The 23,970-nt window shown below is 38.7% G+C and overlaps 1 protein-coding gene across 1 annotated transcript in view; it reads right to left on the minus strand.

Annotated features, from left to right (window-relative positions):
* The window catches only part of ITGBL1 (integrin subunit beta like 1), a 146,808-nt gene that overhangs the window by 11,611 nt on the left and 111,227 nt on the right, over window positions 1–23,970 (minus strand). Inside the window, exon 8 of the mRNA XM_075139457.1 lies at window positions 8,839–8,955. Within this exon, the coding sequence (XP_074995558.1) occupies window positions 8,839–8,955 (117 nt within the window). The remainder of the gene's footprint in view (window positions 1–8,838; window positions 8,956–23,970) is intronic.

Raw genomic sequence — 23,970 nt, forward strand, 5'->3', positions numbered from 1 at the left:
AGTGCATTTAAAAGAAAAATTAGGAAAGTAAAATTAACTACGTAAAACCAAATTAATTTAATACAGAATATACCATGCACATTAATACCTGTACTGGCTACATTAGTCAATCTCATATCTAATTCAGTACCTACTGATCCTTTTTAATTTATCTGTTGCTACCCCTGGATGTGCCTCAGAGCTAGGATGAAGTAGTTAAGCACAAGGACACAAGCATTGAATCATTAACTCTCTACTTAGTGTTGTCAAAACAAAACCCTAGATCACACTAGCTTTACACCAAGTAGACCCTGACTTCTCCACTACCTAATACAGTAATTTTCACTTTTTTTAGCACCAGTTTTACCCAGTAAGCATGTGTTTGAACATTTTTCAATAACAAATACCATAATCGAAATTCTCTATTAAATAGTATAAAAATGTCTAGTGAATTCTGTAACAATGATATGTATTTCAGATTCCTCAGTCAAAAGAACATGGTCCCTGCTCTGAAGAATTTTCAATAGAAAAGATGAAAAACCTCTTGGGTAGGAAATAAACTATTATTTTAACATAACAGGAACCACAGAGAAATTACGGGTTCAATTGAGATGCCTAGTGCCATTTGACATACCCTAAGATATCAAGGACATCCTCATGATGGTGGCAGCTATGCAAGCATCCCTGTGTCCTCGTGGAGCCAAGCTGGGGTCAGGCAAGGGTAACCTTGGGCATCAGAAATCATACAAGGCGCCTAACTTCAGGCAACTGAAGACTTTGAAATGATGTCCCATGTAGTCTGAGAAGCCATGCTAGAGTCAGGAGTTGAATTCATATTTCTGAATTTTCAGACCAGTCAGTGCCAAAAGCTCTCTTCAGCTGGGAGATAGGCTGGTATTATTTTTCTCTCCTAATTTGCATTTTAGGTATATTAGAGAGTTCCATAAATGTCCTATATACTTCTGCTTCTGTGAAGCAACATTAGTGCAAGAAATGAGGAAATTGTGTGACAGCAACTGCACCATAATATTAATACTTAGCTTTGCTTAATGGAGCATGTCATTAATCATAAGCCTCACTTGTATGGTTATGGTATTATTGGTCCTCATAAGAACACACTATCTGAAAATATCATGTTTCTGCTTCACTGAACAGATGACAAAAATAAATGTCGTTCATGATTTCTGCAGTATGGACCTAGAACTTTCATAAAAAAGAATTCACAGTTTCTGTTATATATCTTTATCATATAATAACACACAGTTATATTCCAAAAAAAGAAAGAAAGGCAGTACTTCCTCTGAATCAAATTACTTAGCCTAGCTGGATAATAATGAAAATTTTCTATTCAAAGGAGTATGGCAATTAGGGGCAAGTTATACCAGCCTTTTGAGAAGGAGCAGTTCCACTGTACATCCTGCTGATGACTATGCGATCCTAGAATCCTTCACTAATTGTAAGAATGGAATGTGGAAGTTTCTGTCTCTGTTGTAAAAGTTTAAAACATTGGAAAGCTGGGAATTGTGGCTTTAAGTATACGTACGCCTTATAAACCACAGCTTTTTCCTTGTTCTTTACCAATACATAGAGACTTATATTGGAAATACTAAGACTGGTGTGAATGACGTACGAATGGAAATGTGTAGGTAAGCACCAGAAGAAACACCAGAATGAGGTTAAAAAGATGACCTGTATTGATAACCAACAACACATTCACAGCAGTAAAACTGAGTAATGTATTATTTTGTCAAAACCAGAAGGTCTGCACTCTCTTGTAAAACAATGGTATGATGACTTTCATGATGACTTGTCAGTAGAAGACCATGTGCTCAACAACAAAGGATGTCAACACAGACACAGCACGTAACATGTCATTCATTTCATTGTGAGCCCAACAAGAACAGCTGGGGTTGTCCTAAGAATGCCAAAAATGAGGAAGCACAGGCAACAGGCACCAGACTTGCCTGAAACTGAGATGAAAGTAAGCAAAATCGTGAGTCAAAAGGATCATCCTAATTGTTGGGTCCTAAACGATATAAAAGATGTGTCTAAAAACCAGTTTGTTGTTGTCAGTCAAGATGAAACAAAAAGACCTACTGAGAACTTGATGGGGTGGCATCTCTTGTCCATCTTCTGTGTCACACACAAGTAATCTTGACAAACTACTTAAATCCAGACACTTTGATGCTTGTATGTGGGTGTGAGGATGCGAGTGAATGAAATCAACAAGAGAATGTGTCTGAGGGGTGAAAATTAATTTACTTGGGGATTTCATTAAAAAAATACTAACTTCCCCTCCCATACAGTCTCATGTAGAGTTTTGTCACACTGGTTTCCTACAGCTAGAGGACAGAAAAGTGTGAAGGCAGACCTGAGTAGATTGATAGAAATTAATTACCTCAGCATTTCCTCCAGTAATAACTCAGCTCCTCCAGCTTTTACAAGCCTTTATACTACAATCAGAATCTCAAACTAAAGAGAACTAATGCCTTTTACCAAAAGGCATTGGTATAAACAAACAAAAATATAGCTGCATTTACTCTTTGATGTGACAAGATGTGACATGCCATTACATAACTGGATTCCCTACAGTGTTAGGATTATATTTTGAAGTGCCGTGGCCAAAACAAATTATTAAAAAGTCATCAAAGTGAATTTGCTCACTTGAAAATAAACAAATCAGATTTCTCGAAGTATTCTATTGTCACCAAAGAACTGGCTTACTGTGTTGGTTTTGGCTGGGATAGAGTTAATTTTCTTCACAGTAGCTAGTACGGGGCTGTGTTTTGGATTTGTGCTGGAAACAGGGTTGTTGATAACACAGGGATGTTTTAGCTATTGCTGAGCAATGCTTGCACAGAGTCAAGGCCTTTTCTGCTTCTCACACCACCCCACCCACAAGTAGGTTGGGGGTGCACAAGAAGTTGGGAGGGGACACAGCTGGGACAGCTGACCCCAACTGACCAAAGGGATATCCCATACCATATGACGTCATGCTCAGCATACAAAGCTGAGAAGGAGGAAGGGGGGATGTTCGGAGTGACGGCTTGTCTTCTCAAGTCACCGTTACGCGTGATGGAGCCCTGTTTTCCTGGAGATGGCTGAACGCCTGCCTGCCGATGGGAAGTAGTGAATGAATTCCTTGTTTTGCTTTGCTTGCATGCGCAGCTTTTGCTTTACCTATTAAAGTGTCTTTATCTCAACCCATGAGTTTTCTCACTTTTTACTCTTCTGATTTTCTCCCCATCCCACCAGAGCGGGGGTAGTGAGCGAGCGGTTGTGTGGTGCTTAGTTGCCAGCTGGGGTTAAACCATGACACTTACTGGGATGACCAGAGGCTTAGTTGTTTCTTAGTGTTGAGGACAGTGCAAACATCCATGGCTAAATATTAAAAGGTCTTATCAAAGCTGATTTTCTAATTGGTGGCCCACTATATGAAGAACAGATTGAAATACTGACATAAAACAAAATGGGAGCATCCCTAGAAATATGTAAGGACCTTGCTAAGAGTTACCTGTTATGAGTTTCAACCTTTGCTAGTAACTCTACTGATGAACTTGTGTGGAGCTTCAACCAATTTTTTACTATTTTTGTTGGGTTTGTTTTTAGGGTTTTTAAGCAGCATTATCCTGCACCAACCAGTAGCATGCAGAGGACCCAAAAGGCTTCTGTTTTATTCCTTCAATTGTTGCTACTTTACTGTGACAAGAACTCACAGCTAGGACAATAGTGGTCCAGAGGACAAATCAAAATGGAGTTAAGAGCATTATCAAATCAGTTTCAAATTGATCTTTACTGTTGTCCTGAATTGTTGTTGCCTGCTGCCCTCAATTCTGAAAGAGAACAGAACATAATAGACAACAGTCAACTCAGTGAGGTGGAGCAGCCAATGATGACATCAACTGAAAAACATGACTGGACACAGTAGGGGTACAAATAACACTTGAAGGCTCAGGACACATCTGCAACTAGCAGCACAGCCATAAGGTCAGAGGAGAGAGAAGTATCTAAGTAGTATCAAGTAAGATATTTACTTGATAAGTAAATATCAAGCCTGGTGTACATCAGTGACATAGCCGTGCCAAGAAAGAACTTGTGATGGCAAACTTGTGATTCTCTGGTCATGTGTGTGCACCAAAAAAACTTAACTTGCACATGAAAGACTCAAAGTACCAAGTGAAGCCAAAAAACCCATTACGTTAAATATTGCTGTGAATCAACACTGCGATACACCTGGGCAATCTTATGTCATTGAAAAAACTGAACTGTAGGGAATGGGTCTTTAGGTAGAACATACCAATCTCAAAAAGGCTGTATGAGATGCCTCCCCCAGCCATAGCATATTAAGTCTCTGTGCAGAGGCATAGACAAAGGAAGGGGAAGACGAAGGAAGGACCTGGCAAGCAGGTCGAGGGAGGTGGTTCTCCCCCTCCCCTCCCCCTCCACTCTGCTCTTGCAGCCTAGAGTACTGCATTCAGCTCTGGGTTCCCCAGTACAAGAAAGACATGGACCTGTTACAGCAGGCCCAGAGAAGGGCCACAAAAATGGTCAGAGGGCTGGAACACCTCTCCTGTGAAGAAAGACTGAGAGAGTTGGGGTTGTTCAGCCTGGAGAAGAGAAGGCTCCAGGGAAGCCTTATTGTGGCCTTTTAATACTTAAAGGGGGCTTATAAGAAAGATGGAGAAAAACTTTTCTCCAAGGCCTGTAGTAACAGGACAAGGGGCAATGATTTTAAACTGAAAGAGGGTAGATTTTGATTGGACATTAGGAAGAAACTGTGTATTATGAGGGTGTTGAGACACTGTAACAGGTTGCCCAGAGAAGCTGTGTTCAAGATCCAGTTGAATGGGGCTTTGAGCAACCTGATCTAGTGGAAGGCACCCCTGCCCATGGCAGGGGGGTTGGACTAGATGATCTTTAAAGGTCCCTTCCAACGCAAACTATTCTATGATTCCATGATTCTATGAATCTATTTTTAACAGCAGAGTGCTGTGGAATCCATGCCAAGTCCTCCTGCAACCTCTGTCTTTGTGGAAACGTAATGTCTCTATTCCTGGTACTGCAATGATGGACAGCTGAATTTTTAATTGAATGACTCACTACAATCATGCAGAAACATGGTAATAGGGTCTCACTGAGTTGCACCCTAATTTATCATATCTTTCACCTCATGTCTTTCTACCATCGCATGTCAGCTGGTCTGGAAAGCAAGCTGTTAATCAATCTCTGCTGGTCAGAGGAGGCCAGTAACAATCTTATTCAAATAATTTAGGTTGTCATTCACATTTCTCATTTCAGCATGCATTTAATCTGAAAACACTGGTCCTCCTTCCTTGTGCTTTACAAGCACTCAGTGCTCACTGTCAGACTCTGCACATTCACAGAGTCCAGCTTACAATTCTCTGAAGCCAGAGTTACTAGCAAGGGCTTATGTCCTGACAGTGATTGCTTAGGTAGCAACAGTGGTAGAAAAATAGTAATTAAAAGAGGAGAAGGAAAGAGGAAGGAATAAGCAGTTCAGCAAGAGGTGTCAAGAGGTTCAGGCTGAGATGGAAGCATGGATAAACCCAAAAGGGAGAAAGATGTGTGTGCCACTAGTGCAAAATTAATGAGAGAGATTCTGTGAATGGATAAGTTGCAAAAGGGGAAAGAAAATAAGGTTAAAATTGGTAGAATCTCCTAAAAATTTGAGAAATGAGAAATATTGTATATCAAAGGAAACATTCAAAATGTTATCAGGATAGAAAGTGATAGCCAAGCAAAACATTGGACAATTAGTAAAGAGTAAGGCTGAAGCCATCAGTAACACCAGAGGTTATTGAGGATCTGAAAAGGATAACAAGGACAGAAATTCCTACATTTGGTCAGAAACTGTGGGCAGACACATCTCAGTGAAAATGTTGGTGGAAGCCACAGTGAAAGATAAAGTCACAGAAAATGTGTAAGGGGTAAATGGCTCATATTATGAGTTTGAAGGTGAGGGGAATTCACTTGCTAAATGGTGAGTGAACAGAAAGCTGCGATTGACGGGAACTCTCTGAAGATAAACATTCCTGTACTTAGTACTTACACCTAAATAGGTGCTGCCTTAAGTTATCGGGGTGGGGGGTGGCCTCTTGAGGCAGGTGGATCAGAAGCACAGATGGAAACTGGATGTTCAAAGAAAATAAGGTTTCAGGATCTGCCAGCAGTAAAAAAAGAAGAAAAAAAAAGAAGAAAAAGAAAAAAGGAAAGAGGGAGAGAGAGGGGAAAAGAGGGAAGGACCCATTCCAGAGCTCCAGCAACCAAGAGAAGGAAAAGTGGTGTATGGGAGAAAACTGAGTGATTAGTAGGATATCTATGTTTGTTTGAATCTCACCACACTTCACATGGAAACCAGTTCTTGGCTGTAAAAGAATGAAAACGGAGGGAATCATGCAATAATAATAATAGGCGAATGTCCTTCAAGGAGTAAATTACAACCAAATCTAGAACAATCTAAAAATATCTCAAATTATATTTAGAAATATAATAGACAGAATAAGAACTAAAATATCAAGAATATGAAAAAATAATCTCCCAACAGATGTACTACAGAAATCCAACAATTTTTAGAGGACGGTATTAGTAGTGGTATGACTTCTAATTGGGAGACTAAAACTCTAGAGACCAGCTTCACCTCACCAAGTTCAATCAGCTGTGAGTGAGCAAAGATCCTCTAGTCTCCCTTGATGCACTTCAGAGGTGAGCTCAGATCTTGGTGGATTTAATCATTACCTTATGCCATGCTTCCTCTTCTCCCTTTACTTACAAGAAAGCCCAGGACAACAGGATTCCTGATTTGGTGCTTATTCTATGATTTTGGGGAAAGAATTAAGAATAAGCTCAGTTCCCTGGAACAGTCCACAGGGTGGGCCTTCTGAAGTCTGGTCAACAGATGCTGTGCAGTGCAATTTCAAACGGGTCACAGTCACTTGAATTGCATTTTCCCATATAATTCCTTTCACCTGCAGAGAATCATTGGTAACTAAACTAATAGCTTGAATGAAAGTGGAGAACTTGAGCTTGCTTGAGACTACAACTGATTCATAAGTTCATGAGTTGGCTTTCCTTTCTAGTTGTTGTTTCAAAATTTGGAAAACAAACTTAAAGCGTATGGTCTTTAAATTAATTAATTATTTTCTGCCATTCTCTTTGGACAAAGCTATTTAGACTAAAGGGGAGAATTTATTCAGGTAATAGTGTAATCTAGAGTGTCTCCTGCACGGTAAAAAATTGGACACTGGCTCAAGTGTTGACGTGATTATTCATTTAAGTGTGAGGTGCTCTAGGCTGCAACAAAAATTAAAATTATCACTATATCCTTCCTAATAAGGAAAAATGGAATCCTTTTCTATAATTTCCAAAATGTGCAGTATAATTAGCAGTATTAACATTGAAGCATTGTCATTGAATAATGTAAAATATGAATGACATAAACGGTAGAGATATTTCTAATCATGAAAGATGATGAATTTTGGTTCCCAGCTACTTAATTTATAACAAATATGACCCAGCTTTTCAGTGCTTTTATCTGCTTTATGTCCTTTAAACAAAATTAAATTTCAAATTATTCTTTATCTATACATTCATATTATTGACTTACATTGAATGTTATAAACTCTTATTATGGCTGGTTAGACATGTAGGCATATATGCCTACATTCTGCACCACAGACACCTTGAAGAACTATTCCCTGTAGTCAGAATTTTTTATGTCCGCAAAGATTAAGCAGTATGGTTTTTTCTTACTTAGAAATAAGGAATATAATAAAACGTGCCATTGTTCATACCCATTACTTTGTTAATATTAAGAATCAAAGAATAATTCTAAAAATAAAGCCAATAAAATCGAGAAAGAGATAATTTAGGACAAATACTACTTACCTGATTTTAAAATACCATATGGTACGTATGCATTTACATATCTAAAACTAACTTGAAATACTGCTTAACACCAACATACATTACTAAAAAATCAACAAATGAGATTTTCACTGTCAACATTAAAATAAACCATCTGCATGTACAATTACCATGACAATGTATCTCAGGCATTTTAGATTCTTTCATAATATATTTTTCCTACTTTTTTAGAAAACAGATGATTGTCAGTGATTATGAAATATTCAGAAGTATTGCTGGTCATTATTAACTTCAGGTAAAATACAGCATTCTCAGTAAAACATCACCTGTACTAAATACAAAGCAAAATTACCTAATTTTTCAGGTTTTCCTTTAAGTGTCTGTATTCTTCTCTAATGAACACTGATGGAATTTGGGATATACTACAACACTTATATTTATGTTATTAGGTGTATTTAATCTACTTCATTGCTAGTGTTTCTGAAGTTTTAAAATAAATATTCACTAACATTCAATATTTATATAGCTTGTTTCTTACAAAAATCTATAAACTATTATAATTAATCACTTATGTTAATAGTCTATAGTGACATTATAAAATCAGGGGGAACAAAGTTATAGATAGTCAAGATTTATATATATTATATTATATTATATTATATTATATTACATTACATTACATTACATTATATTATATTGTATTATATATATTATATTATATTATATATATTATTTCTTTACTGAAAGAGTGGTCAGGCCTTGGAACAGGCTGCCCAGGGAAGTGGTTGAGTCACCATGCCTGGAAGTATTTAAAAGACGAGTAGATGAGGCATTTAGGGACATGGTTTAGTGGGTATGATGGTGTTGGGTTGACGGTTGGACTCTATGATCTTAGAGGTCTTTTCCAACCTTAATGATTCTAGATTATATTATATTATATTATATTATATTATATTATATTATGTGAATGCATACCCCCACAGACATCGCCATCCGCATTTTCACACTGTCGATCATCACATTCACAGTTTTTGCCATGAACTCTGTTGTCTCCTGGAGGGAAACAAGTGCATTGGCCACATTCACATCTCCCTGTAAGAATAAACAATTGTTAGTCATGATTTCAGTAAAGTAAAATAAAGGTAATAAAAACCTAAACTTATTCGACACCCTACCCCCCCCCAAAGACAAACTATAAGTCACTCTGTATTAATTAAAGTATGCACATAAATACTATTAAAAAAAAAAAACCAAACTATTCCTCCTCCATGGCAACCAGGAGCAAAGTATATCACTGTTATGTCTTGGTGGAAACAGCAAGAATAAGCAATCATTTGCACTGTATGTTTTTCATATCTCAACTTTGCGTAACAGAGCTATGCCACATGTTTAACTGCATAATTAACCTCTATAACTGATCTAAAATATTTAGCGCATACCTCAGAAACTCCAGAATGAATGTGATTAGAATTAAATAGTCTATGCACAGGGCTATCTAAGATACTGTCTATTCATGTAGAAATACTCTTCAAATACTCTGTTAGGCATTTGGAAAGCAAAAAATCCCTATAATTTTTCTTGTCTAGACCTGAGGAAATAGAAGTCGAAAGCACAGCCTCTGTCAGAGTCTTCCCTTCCATCAACCTGTTCACAGGAGAACTCCCCAGAGCTTACAGGGGGAATACACTCAGCCGAACTCCCACAGATCTTCCACTCCAAAGCCCTCAAAGCAGTATGTATTAAAAGGTCAGATGTGAAAAAAACTAAGCTCAAGGATAGTGTTACGTTGCACATATATGAGACAGACTCAGTTCAAGGTAACCTTGGTTTTGTTATTTCCTATCTTCTAAGAGTTTGCCTCCGTATTTTTTCAAGTTGTTTTAATGCGATGCCACTGTGAGAATGCTCTAAATGTGACACAAACCGTGGATCAAAGTAATACATTTGATGAGCTTGGGAAAAGATATTGTGTGTAAAAAAGGGCCACCAGAGACATGGATTAGGATGCAGAAAAGCCTGTTCCTCTCCATCTAATTTAATCATAGCAGCAGTGAGACTCAGCCTGGGCCTGGACACAGCTCTACTGACTGCAGAACCCGAATTTACACTAGGAGCAACTATAGCTACAAAGCAAAAAAATCCTTCAAGTGCAGCCTTTCATTATGTAACCAAACTGGTTCAGCATTCCCAATATTTTTTCAGCATTTGCTGAAATATTTTGCTGAATAGAAAAGGACTGTTAAGGAGAACCTTAGTGGGGCTTTTCTAACTGTAGGTTTTGTGACAATAAAACCTTTTAGGTCAATGTACTGCCAGATCATTGTTATTCTATTTTTCTTTCAACTTCTAACCTAAATTTTTTATAATTGATTTTTTTTTAAAAAAAAACAGTCCAATTAAGTTGGAGTAGGGAGGGGATCTTATTACTTATGGAAAAATTGCCAGCTCATTTTATAGCGGCCATACTCTTCATCGTCCCAAGCATCAATGTACATTGCACTTTCGAGCTGACATCCTATGTGCCAGGATTCAGTCTAGAAGGACATTTTATGATCAACTTAAAGTGCAAGAATCTTAAAAAAGACATGCTGATAGAGAGAATTAACAGCAAATACTTCATGATACCTTTATCATATACATAGTTTTAAAACCATGTTGCACTGGCAATTATATGAGGATGTTTGTTCCAGAAAAAACTTATTATAGGAGGTGTATCTACCACATCATGAAATACAGATGTATTTGGTAATCACATCAACATTTAAAATATGATTGCCTACAGAATGACTGATGTTATTTGCCTGCATTCTCTAATTATTTGCCAAGGACAGTTACATTAGCAACTGGAACAAAATTATTTCTTAGTACTTAAATATACAGAGACTTTTAATGAGTCCAACTTGTCACTATTTGGGCTCTCACAGTCTCTTCCTATGCATTGACTTTAGACAACCTGGCTACTTTTACAAAAATGTCACATCACAGTGTCCCAAAGCACAGTCGGTCACCCGTAGGCAGATAGGTACCTAATGAACAGTGCCCATCTGTTGTGAATTCTGTATAAAATAAACAAAAGAACCATCTTTAACAGTGGTATCCTAGCCAGCTAATGCTATAATAAGGAGGATGCCTGAAGGACAATAAGATCAGCTTAAGCAAGTTGCTTTAAAGAGAGGAGTCAGCAGAGATGGAAAATCCTCCAGAGGGACGAGCAAAGGAAGGTCCTGTAATGAGGCTCCTGCATGTTCTGTAATTAAGTATTACCTTCTGTAATGCTTAATTTAATAAGTCAGAATGACCTGAGAGCCCAGTGGCTGGGCACTTGCACTGGAATGGGAACAGGTTCCTCTCAGTCCCTGCTGCAATTAATATTTATTCATTTTAGTTAATGTGCAACAGTTTCACCAGCAAAAAACCTGATGAAATCCCATCCCCTAGGCAGATAGGGCACATTTTTGTCATGTGAGAGATACAAGCTCAGGTTGTCTTCTCAAAATCAAACACAAAGGGGATTTAGGCCCTACTCTCTCAATCTTCTCGTCTTAGCTAATGAATAAAACACCAACACATATATTCAAAAAGCCCAAATTCCTTGTTGGTATTTGTGCCTCGTATTGTATTTTGCCTGGCTCCCACCTAAGCTCAGGGTATGATTTAGATCAGCTGACTATGGACCTCAGCAGAACTGAAAGTGTCCTGAAAATGGACAGAAACCTCAGTCAGTAAGCGCTCTGGAAAAGGAATTCTCTGAGCTATGTCTTTACTTTTAAGTATTCAAAGATACAGTTATAGTAGTTTAGTACACTGCTGTGAAATTGATACTCAAATTATTAGTTCATCATTCCTTTCCTTTTACAAATGTGACAAAATCAGCACTAGGAACATGAGAAGCGAATTTAGTGGTGGCACTAAGTAATTGCAACTTTGTACTGGCTTCAAAAGTATATTGTACCTCCAAAAGTACTGAGATTTTGGTTAGATTATGTAAGGTGGGCTCACTCTGTGGAGATATTTAACAGAGAATTGAAGTCCTTTTGCTTCTGAACAGCTAACTACATAGAATGTAGAGAATGTAGACTTCAAAGGCTCAGTTTATCACCATATAGATAAACACAAAAATTATTAGCATTCTGTAATGATAAATTTCAGGTTGCTTCCCTGGGAAAACCGGGAGTAGGTATTTGCAGGGTAAGCTTTCTTCAGCCATACTATTTTGTCAGGTGTATCTGCTACTGAAATAACAGAAGCAACACCTTATTCTGTGACCTTCTTCTCTTAGTTATTTTGATAAAATACTTACCATACAAATTCAATCATTCAAAAGTAATTTGAAGCTCACATTATACTGAAAAGGGATCAGCACTTTACTAAACATACCCTTTCTTTGTCTAGAATAATAGGTTTACCATAGCAACCTGATTATAGAGGGAAAGCGACTGCCAAAAACATCCTAAATTCTCTTTAAATTCCAGGGCAGACAGAAACAATTAAACACTGGAGGACTATAATATTCTGCATCTTCTCAACCGTCTGTGCAAGAGCTACACTTTACGAGTAAAAAGAAACAAGTTCACCTCAGATACTTTATAGCAAGTGGCTTCCTCTCCTCCTCGCTAAACAGGGACAGAAAATGTCATTGTCTGATGACTTCGGATGAAGGAAGGTTTATGATGGAGGTTGTATTAGCTATTAGCATTGAAAAGCTTAACCTACTTATTGCAATGCAAGATTCCAAATATAGAATAATTATACAAGACTTTTTTTTGTCTACAATCTTAATATTTCCTTGCACTCTCTTCTCCCATTGATGTCAATAGGAGTATTAACTTATTACCGATAATTGTTGTTACTTGAAGATGGGAAAAAAAACAGCTTAGAGTGGGGTTTATTGTTTTTAAAGGGAATTGAAGTGCCACATCTCATTAAAACACATAAGTTTGTTAGATAACTGACTCTGGAATTCTAAAAAACTGTGCCTTAAGCATTTAGCTGTTGATTTTATTCACCATTTACTAGAGCATTTTTTCATTCCTCTTGTCCAACACTTATGAAAGCCTAACTCAAGTAAATGTACCATCTGTGTTAAGTGCTCAGTGACATCCAGTGCCTAGACTTACATTAAACCTGCTCCCATGCAAATTGCTGTAACCATTAGCTGCATGCATGCAAACCAATTTCCAGCTGCCTATATAGACTGACTGAAAGTCTCTTTTATACAGGTAATTTTCTTTTTAAAACACTGTGCTAGAACTATATAATTTGCGTAATAAAACATTTTTACCCTGTTATTGCCAGCAAAAATATCAGGAAGAAACAGCAATAGCTTTCAATGTAAAAATAAACACTGAATATAATAAGACGTACTTCATTGTCTTTTCCTGTCTATAAATGATTTTCTGCAACATAAAGGATTTTTCTGTGCATGGTGCTGAATTTTTATCTTCTGAATGAAAATAAATAAATAAAGTAATTTTTAATTTTTTTTTTTAATGTGTAAGGAATACAGCTCCAAACTGCGCTGAGATTGTGGTAAAAGCAAACCAGGTTCATTGGTACCTTGGAAAGACGGTGTTTCAGGCTAGTGATAAATAGAGGGGAATGTGCCTTTAGGAAGGACTTTTCTGCCCCACGGCTGTCCCAGGCTTAACATCTGAAAGCATTACCAATCAGAAATTGGCAATTTCTTTGTTTTCAAGCAATCTCAGGCAACCTGAGCACATTCAGTAAAGCTGCTGTGTCTTTCTGCCAGCAGAACCCATTTCGTGCTGGATGGAAACAGACGATCTAAAATAATAATTTCAGAAATAGCAAGTCAGAGAAGGGGGATGGGAAGATTTGTACCGAAGATCACAAAGTTTCAGGGGACACATAGTGGGTGGGGGGAAGCAGATGTGACTTAAGGAAGTAATAGATAGGATGTAGCAGCTTCGGATAAGGAAAAGGAAAATGCACTGACTGAGTGGCAGAGGGAAAAAAGACCAGGAAAGGGAATAAACAGTACCACAAAATGGGCAAAAAAATGCAGCACTTGCCAAAAGCATAGTGGACAACCTCATCATGCCTTGCTCAGTCTGAGGCGTTAAAAGCAGTGTAATCCAGCTGAGCTTGATCAATGTGGAGAAATTTATAGACTCAAATAGAAAACAACTACAGACTTCTCAGTGGGCACACAGTTTATTTTGCATGTCCTGTTCCCAAAATGGCCTGGAATGGCTTCCCACACCTAGAATGGCTTTTCATAAATAAAAAATATTTTTCATATAAAAATATTGTATTGACTATACAAAAAATAATTCTGCCTTATACATGGAGGGGTCCCTGGCTTTTAAAATGCTGGTAATTCTTGGACCTGCTGGGTTGATGGTTTATGAGGTGTCAGAAAAAGGAAACCTTTGGAAGCATCTTTAGTATGTGCAAAAGTATCCTTAGAACCTCTTTAAACACCTGAATATCCAGCTGATCTCACACAAACTATGAAAATCTGGGGATTAGTTTCTTACAAGGACTTTGGGCAAGTGGGAGCAATGTTCTACTTACAATATATGAACAACGTCATTCGCAACCTCTAGTTATGTTGGGAAAAAAATAAGTTTCCCTCTTCTAAAAAAGCTTTATGAACATATATTAGTACAGTTCTGTTTGTCTCCAATGCTCCAACATGTCTGAAGGTTTGTGACAAAACAGCTAGATAGGCTAGCATAACTCTGGTGCTACCTCTTCACAAAAGGAGTTCAACATCTACATGAAAAAAATCAGTTCTCCTGCTGGACTTGAACACTCCTTTCTGCACTGAAGTGATATTTTACCATCTGAGAGAAATGAAGAACACCAGAGCCCTTAAATGTGGTTTGTCCTCTGTACAGAGTGCTTGGCTGTAGCTGCAGAGTGAGGAAGGTGCACTGTGCTGCTCATCACAACTCGCCGACCTTTCTCGCAGGCTCCAGCGTTAGCTCATTCCTGGTGAGCGGCACGGTGGTAGGAGCGCAGGCGCGTGTGAGATGTTCCAGCAGTGTGGCGTCCTGGCTCTGCTGTCCTCTGCGCCTCATGAGTCTTTGCAGGAAAGGTAGAAAGCCAACGGCCCAGGAGAGGACATCTTGTACAGCAACTTCCTTGCATTTGAAACACCAGGTGGGAATATCGACGTTTTTGTGTTTTAACTGAAGCTACAAGAACCACGAAGGCTTTCTTTTCTTAGTGTCCACAGGATTGCTCTATTAGCCTGTTGGGGGTTTGGGGTGAGGGGCTTGTTTTTGTGGAGACCTTCTGGTGAAAATTGGGTTTTCCACACAAGGTTCAAGCTATAAGCACTTTTTTATTTTCTGCAGTACATTGTGACAAATAAAATTGTGCATTTATCTCCTCACACACAAGAAAAAATGTGCTGCAACTATTACAAGAACAACTACTTGTTCATATTTGGGTTGGGAACTAACTTTCTGTTTCTAAATCAATACACAGAAAACAAACATGCCTTAAGCCTATTCATAAAAAGAGATTATTTGCAGCATGACTGACCCAAGACCTCAACTAAAGATATAAAAGCTCCAGAGAAGAGCTTAGCTGAATCATACAGACATAAACAGAAATTAAAATTGCTTTAATAAATCTAAAGTAATTTCCAAACTTCAGATTTTTTAACTACTTTTTTTCAAGAATTTTGTACACTGAAGCAAACTTTCAGCAACAAGCTCCGAGATTTCTATTTAAACAGCACCAACAGTAGTTAAAGCATGTAACTGGGTTAAATATATGTATTTTTCTTAGTCTTACTAGGCACCTCTCAACTGCAATAACTGCATCAGCTACTGCATTCAGCACTATCAACTGGGCTGAAGTAACTGCAATCAACTATTATCATATAACTATATCACACATGTAGAAGACTTGTATCTATAGCTGATAACTTTTTGTTCCAGCTTGCATTATCTCACCTTAGGCCTATATGTGGCTTCAAAGGCCAGGATACTTTCACTAATTGCTTATGTTTATACACCTGTTTATATTTTAATTTCCATATCATGCTTGGAAAATCTACTCCAAATGTGTGTTGAGTGCTCAGTGACATCCAGTGCTACATGGAACATCATAGTCCCATGAGAAAGGGCTGGGAACAGCTTGAAAGGCTTCACAAGGTGTGTGCAATGCAGGGAGTGTCACGGTGGCTCTGGGGACTTTGCTGTGTACAGCTTCTCTTACCTTTTTCCTTTAGGAGAACGTACCTAAAGTCCCTTGTCTGCTCATCACCTATACTCAGCGTCCTGCAATGGCTGTTGGTATAAAAATTTGGTCTAAGAAAAACAGCAGAAATTCACAAATTAAGAAATCCTTTTGTTAAAGCTGCCGAGACTTTCCACTATTGTATGTATGTTTTATGAAGTTGTTCACTAGTACAAAGTACCAAGCTGTCCCTTATATAATAAGATGTGCGTTTTTCTCAGACAGAACATGTATGTTTCTTTTAATCTTTTTTAAAATTGAATTGCTTTATAATGTGAAAGAGTATTAAAAAAGGTCTGACAATTTAGTTTCTCCTTAAGGGAGATAAACAAACCAACACAGAAAACAAATATCCCTAAGATAAAAACCCCAGAGAAATAAAAGATAAGTACGTTATCCCAAACAACAGAATTCTTACAACAGCACAAGCAATGGAATATCCAGGATTGTAAAAGCAAGCATTATGCAAGAGCAGTTGCAAATGGCTGAGACTTGCCCCCCGCTTTAGTAGACGCGGCATGTATGACTGGAAGCCTAATTGCACAGTTGGCATATGGCTTCTGAAGTAAATGCTCTTCCTTTGTGACAGCCTAATAGTGAAATACTTCTTTAGATAAATCCACTCAGCAGCACCACTTTACAGATTTAGCATCAGATAGCCTTTTACAGCTCTCACTGATCAACACTACTGATTTGTATCTTCTTTTCCATGTTGCTTTTCTTTTTTCTTTTTTTTTTTTCCTCCTCCCTCTCTTTAAACATTTGGGTAAGAAGCACTGCTGTGCTGCTAGTTTCCCTTTCAGGTTGTTAACTTGTTGACATCTGCTATCATCATCAAGCCGGCATGTCTCCTCCATCTGCCTCTTCTCAGTAGCAGTGCTTTGAGGATACACTCCTTGAAGGCTGCTATTGTGTTTCTGCACAGCCAACAGGGAATTTCTAGAGGAGTTCCAGGAGAGGAGTCATCAAGAACACCCCTGCCCACTTTGCAAGAGCAGGATTTTAGCCATATGCCTCACTTTTCCTGGTGACATCTTCCTCAGGCCTCCCGTTGGGGGCTTGCCCTTGACAATTCACTCTCTATATTAAGGGGACAAGTAGGACAACGAAGGCAATTACTTCTCTGTTCGAAAGAAATGTGATAGTCAATGTCACCACACAGAGGAGATATGTGTGAAGAAGACAAGAAAGAAGGTGGCAAAATGCTTTCTAAAGAAATGTGTTGTTAAGGCAGAGGACAGTGGAAATGGAAGAGAAGGAGGAGGAATCTGTTGGGGAAAAAGAGAAAAACTAGACAGCATGGCAAATGTCACTCCGAAGACGTAAAAACCCTAGAATTCAGCAAGCCATCATATGATTTTTTCCTACCCTTCCTCCTCTCCCCTCTTCTCTCACCTCAGTGAAAATTGTTCCTCTTTCTTCCATCAGCCTCTTTCTTTTCTGCTTTTCTCTCTAATTTTTTTCTCTCTCCACTTTGTCCAATGGGCTCTCCCCTCCTTTCACCACTGGGTACTGAACGTTTTGTACTTCTACAAATCACCTCGTCTTTCAGAAAACCCCGTGTTACCTTCTCTAGCTTGCACTGAGCTCTGTCTTTTCATCTCTTTTTCATTCTTTCCCTCCAAAATGCTTTCAATAACTCAAACTATCAAGAAAAACTGCTGTAAAGAGGTGCCAATAAATCACGTAAAGGATACACGGCATTCTACTAAAACTAACATCTTCTCCATAGAATATGAAAAATGAAGTATTGTGTTTGATTTAAAGGGCCTGACTTGAGACATGCTTTTCCTTCACCTTGACAACTATCAGGAAAAATAAGTCTCATTTCCCTTTCAGCCTGTCCAACTGTCTGATGCTTAGCATAAGCTGCTATAAAATATTTTCTAGCAAAACCCAAACATAATAAAGAGGCACGATCCAACAGCGAAAGATATATGAAACACAAGGATATTGTTCAAGAAGCTGTGATGGCTTTTGAGTCATTTACAGCTTTATACATTTGATTGCCTTATCATCCAGAGGATTGACTGCTTACCCCTTTTTTTACATGTAATGAGTCATAGCACTAATTCAACAGAGATATTTAATTTGCAGATTAATTTACTAGAAAATGTCAACTGCTTTGTGGAAGTTTAATCACCAAAATGTTAACCTTGTTCACTTCCTGCTGATGCCTGTTGTTTATTAGGTAGTAAATTTCAAGATATTTTTGGGTTGTAATACAAGCCTATCTATTACAACATTTAAACTCCTAGACACTCTGCTCTTTGAAGCTTTAGCCAAGATTAAAGAGCTTTATAATGGCAAAAAAACAATATGAAAAGATTCCACTGCATAGCAACCATCAATATTATTTGCAGATAACAGACTGTTAAGTTCAGAAACCATGGCAACAAATGACATCACACTCTATCGACCTTATTGATTAGCTTTCACCTCAAGACTTTTTCTAGAAATGAAAGTCATTACCTAGCAACTGCATCATCTACTGAGTTGTTCCAAGTTAAAATGCTCTTATCCTTCACTTGTAAGCAAATTTTTCCTTTTTGTTGCCAACTGGCCAGATTGTGCATTAGCCTCTCGTTACAAGGCTCTCTATTTAATCTGTTGTAAAGACACTGCCTTATGGCTCCTAAAATCTTTGCCCCAAATATAATTGCATCTGTGAAATAATGCTTCTTCCCGGCGCCCAAACAGGTTGGCTCTGAGGAAGAGTATGTAATGTGTAATGAGGGAATTAAAGGCATGATTGTAACAACTTTTCAAATGTAAACTTGATCTTTAGAAAACAATACAATCTTTCATTTTCCCACTCTCTGATTTCAAGTATTAGTCGTAAATTCGTCGTCGCAGGTAACCCTGAGTTTACAGATTTCGGGAAGAGTCTATAGCAATAATAAAACAGTGAGCGAAGAGTTATCAAAGGAGACCAGCTAGGCACGTGTATCACCCTACAGGTATACTTTTTTAAACTTCTTGAAAGTAGTACCCTCTTTGCTCATCTGTCTTGATAGGACCCCATGAGCAGGCAAGGACACTGCCTGTTAAGACTCAGTTAGAGAGAACAGGTATAATTATGAGCTTCACCTATTTATACTCAGCCTCTTATTTGGAGGACCTGAATAAAACCCAGCAATTAAAGACAGTTACAGTTTTCAAGCTAGTCGAAACACATGCAACAAGTAATTAAAGCCTACCAGTGAGGTCACACTATTCCTGCAATGTCTGCCACAAAAAGATGGATTTGTGATCAGTCTCCCAACCTTCCTGACAAATACAAAAGTATTCTGAAACGCTAAAATTAAGGCATTTTATTTTAATTAGTTAACTCAAGCAACTGCTATGAAGAGCCTAAGACTGAAACAATTGCCTATACGTTGACATTGTTGCTTGTTCTGAGAGCAAGAAATCAGGTTTATAGTGTGCATTAGGCTCAAAATTTCTAGAAGGATCACCGCTAAATAAGACATATGCTCCTGCCAAGATTTCTGCTTTGACTGGAACTGACCTTCATTTTCGCAATCAGGCACAAGCAACAGATTTACCTGTGTGCTTAAGTTGGAACTGCAAAACACAGCAGTCTCACCAGGCGGCTGCCCACCCCTTCTCTACCACCCGCTTTCAGCCCTGACCCACATTGCCACCAGCTATTCCGTGTCTCCTCTCAGCAGGACAGCCCACTGAAAACACCGTCTGGAAGAGCCTCAACCCTTGGTCAGTGTCACCCACTGGACAGGAGAAGAGGAAACACCACTGATGAGCAAAAGAGGTGCTTGAAACTGAATGGAAACTAGGGACCAAGAAATCATTTTTCACATCAGTGCAGGGACTGCTATACTACCACACAACATGAACTTGTGGGAGTGCTAGGGAAGGTTTATATAACTCACAATTCTTCCTATAATTCCTCTCTCAAAAGAGGGAGGGAGAGAGAAGAAAGAGTCCAACGTTCCCCAGAAAGAATTAAAAGCTCTCCAGCAGATGGAGAATTCAAAACACATGACTAGTCATTAGTCCCTTGAAAACTTCAGTCAATATGATTTTGAGGAAAAATGGTCACATAAAATGTCAGTAATATGCTTGATATTAAATATTGTATGTCTTTTGTTTTAAGGATATGGCTAATCTTTTTTCTCTTTAAAAGTCACTGTTTAAAAAGTGAGAATTTTATCAACATCGATATATGGAAAAATTTAAGATGAAAATAAGAAAAACAAAATGTCAATTTTTTATAGCATTGGAAACATTCTGAAGTCAAATGAAGCAAAAATAGAAAAGCTAAGGTCTATTATATAAATCAGAGAGTAAGAGGATCTTTTGCAACTGATTAAAAATGTTAAGACTGTAAAGCCTGATAAGTACTGTAGGGAATTCTATGCTAAATTGAAAACATCTATCCTCTTCTGTTTTGGAAATAAGTATAGATATTACACAAAGTACTGCTTTGTCAATCTCCTCAGTCATCATGTAAGAACACAAAGACAATGCAAATAGTGCTTTCTGCAGACCAATTGCTTTATCAAATATTTAAAAATTCATCAGAAATGAGACTGCTGGCTAAAAAAAGCAATCCTTTCAAGGAAAAAGCAATCCTTTCAAGGAAAAAGCAATATTCACTGCAACAGTTTCTAGCAAAAAAACATCTGCCAATCTAAAGAACAACTAAGACGAGAAAGCTGAACCTAGCCAGTGGACTGAGTGGTTTTATCTTTCTGGGTAGAGAATGAGAAAGAATGCATCAAAGCCACCTGCTGTAGCAATTCGTGTGCCTTTTCTCCCCCAAAATACTTTGTCTAAGCAGGTCCACTAAATTATAAGATAAAACTGCCTATTCCCCACCAATCAACATGTGGAGAACATAGTGTTCCCAGAAATAGTAGTCACTGTTACAGAAATCTGAAGGTAGATGCAACTCCCTACCCACTCCAGCTATTTAGGAGCAGTTCTTCGTAACTTCGGAGCAAGGTTACTCAAGTGGAGAGGAAAGAAAGAACTCAACCCTTCGGATAAACCAGGCTTGTGAAATAAACCCTGAAAAAGTCAATTTCAGTACTTTCTTAGCCTTAACAAAAGCTCACTGATAAAATAGCCAGTGAAAAAGTCAACAAAGCAGAAACACAATGGAGATTTCATGTGAATTTAAAGATGGTAGAGGTTGCTGGGAGCTCTTTCTTTTTTCGTGCTTTTGCATTTAAGGATAGGAGTAGTAAAAGTTATCTAAGTGGTTGCCAAGGCAGCAGAAGACGGGACAGGGAGAGAAGTGAAGACCATTACAATGACTAGTTACACACTGGTACGCACGCTCTGGAATATGTACGTGAAGAAATGTAATCTAACAGGTTCCACCAAAGAAAAGATCCCAAGACTAAAGCCACAGCTGAGGATGAAGGCAAAATTTGGATGGGAAATGAAAAGGTATGAGAGAAGAGGGAAGGATGGATATACTGAAAACTTGCAAGTCCAGCAAACAAGAAGATTTTGACAGCAGATTCCTAGATGAGGAGAATGGGAAACATCTGGCCATGAAGTAAGGTTACAACAGCAAAACCCGTAACAGAGAAGAATCAGGCTTGAAGGATAAGTTTGGAGTGCTCCAAACATCCTAAAAAGTTAAGAAAAGAAGGTGTGAAATGGAAGGAAAGAAGAGCAAAGACACCTGCAAATCATAGAATCATAGAATCACATAATCATTTAGGTTGGAAAAGACTCTTAAGATCATTGAGCCCAACCATAAACCTAACACTGCCAAGTCCATCACTAAACCATGTCCCTAAGCACCACATCTACACGTCTTTTCAATACCTCTGGGGATGGTGACTCAACCACTTCCCTGGGCAGCCTGTTCCAAGGCTTGACAGCCCTTTTGTCGAAGAAATTTTTCCTAATATCCAATCTAAACCTCCCCTGGTGCAACTTGAGGCCATTTCCTTTTGCCCTATCGCTTGTTACTTGGGAGAAGAGACTGACACCCACCTGGCTACAACCTCCTTTCAGGTAGTTGTAGAGAGCCATAAGGTCTCCCCTTATAGCTGAGGAACAGACAAGGGAGGCAGGTAAGTATCAGAGCTCACGGAAGAATAAGTGGGTGATGGTGTGAAAACAGAAAGTGAGGTGATCTGCCAAAAGAAAGAACAAAGGAAGAAGGAGAACTTGTGACTGACGCTCAGCAGAATAAGGCAGATTAACCTCAAAAATACAAGGGTCTGCAAAAGAGGTGAGGATGAGTAGTTCTGAGGAAGATGCTCCAGCAAGTGGAAACCCCGGTGTCCTCAGGAAAAATTTTCCAATTTGCAGAAAAGAAGTGGCATTAAAAGAGAATTAGACAACAGCTAGCTCAAGCACTGGCGTGAAGAGAGAGAAAAGCTATATTATCCTCTAAAAGTGAAAAAATTTCTGTCCAAGTCAAAATGACTTTATCTATGTAAAGAGCCAACTCATTTTCCATAAAAATAAATAATCAGACCCTATTTCCATAGGAAGACAGCTCTGATTAATCAAGACATTCACCTTGCTGAACTATGAAGCAATGTATCATTTTACAGACCGCTGAGTCTACAGAAAGAAACACTATTTCCTGCACCACCATGGTTCAAAACTTTGCCAGCTGATTTTTATTGCCTAAGAACAATTTTTCTGTCACTGCTATGGCCACCTTTCCTCGTACAGAGTGGCACCAGAACACCTCTGAGCCACCACGACTTGTAAGGATTTAACGGTGGCTATAACACGTGGGAAGCATGGTGGCACAGCTAGAGAGCTTGGGCTGACCGGAGAAAAACAGTGTTCCCACTTGGCTGTTAAATCAAGCTAGATCTTTTTTCAGTAAAAACAACCGTTCCTATATGTTTACTTGTTATAATTAGAGAGGGCATCAGGGATAACAGTGCATGGTTCCACCTTCTGAATTTAGTCAAATCATTAGCAATCCACCTTCTTGTCTACAAGAATGAAGCAGGATTACAGCATCCCAGAGCACAGCACTAGCAACCAGTGCATTAAAAGCAGTCAGCACGCAAAGTGGTGTTATGAAAAAAAACGAACCCTACAACTTATGCCTTGCAAGAAGGGGAAATTTGCAAAGAGCATCTCCAGATGGAGAATGACAACGTGGGGGGAACTGACGCCTTACAGCTGCAAGATACCATTTGGCAGCTGACAGGACCTCATGTGCTGCTGTGAAAGTCAGGCGCTCCTAGCCCTTGGCTCCTGCTGCACTCAAAGGAGCCACAAGAGCTGGCAGCTCTTGGTTTGCATGAGAGGTGATGGCTCTCAGGAGCTTGGTGCTTATAAGTCCATCAGCTCTGCTGCTTGCGGAGGTATTGCCATGCTTGGGGCAGAAGGCACTCGTGAGTCCTGCTGAGCCCCGAGTTCCAGGGCATCTTTTGACAGCAGCAGGATCCAGCCCTGCTGGAAGGTGGCTGCCCCTGGAGCTGAACTCAGCTGTTGAGCTTGGACCTGTATATCCACAACAAGCACCGGAGATGAACCAGGCAGCTTTGCAGCAAGTGTAAAGTAGCATTTGAGTGTTCATGGCTTTCACTGAGAGGGATTAAACTGGTATGAGAGGCAAATCCCAGTGGTGAGAAACATTGTTCCAGCACTAGGATGCCATCTCTGATTTTAGCGTTGCGTGAATTAATGCTAAAGCCATGTTTGCTCATATGGATTTTTACAGACTATCAAAAATTCATCCCAGTCCTTTTCCAGGAAATGTCAGAGTTCTGTTTAGCAAATTAAAAAAACCAAAACAAAAACAATTACTGCTAACCAGATCAAACACAATGAGTTTGGCAAGCTCCGTCATACCTGATTTCAGCTGGAAATCAGGCTTAGATGGAGCATTCCAGACTTATCATAAAAATCTTGTTAAAGAAACAAAACAAGCCT

This window comes from Calonectris borealis, chromosome 1 (genome assembly GCF_964195595.1).
Source record: "Calonectris borealis chromosome 1, bCalBor7.hap1.2, whole genome shotgun sequence".
In the NCBI taxonomy this organism is placed as follows: Eukaryota; Metazoa; Chordata; class Aves; order Procellariiformes; family Procellariidae; genus Calonectris; species Calonectris borealis.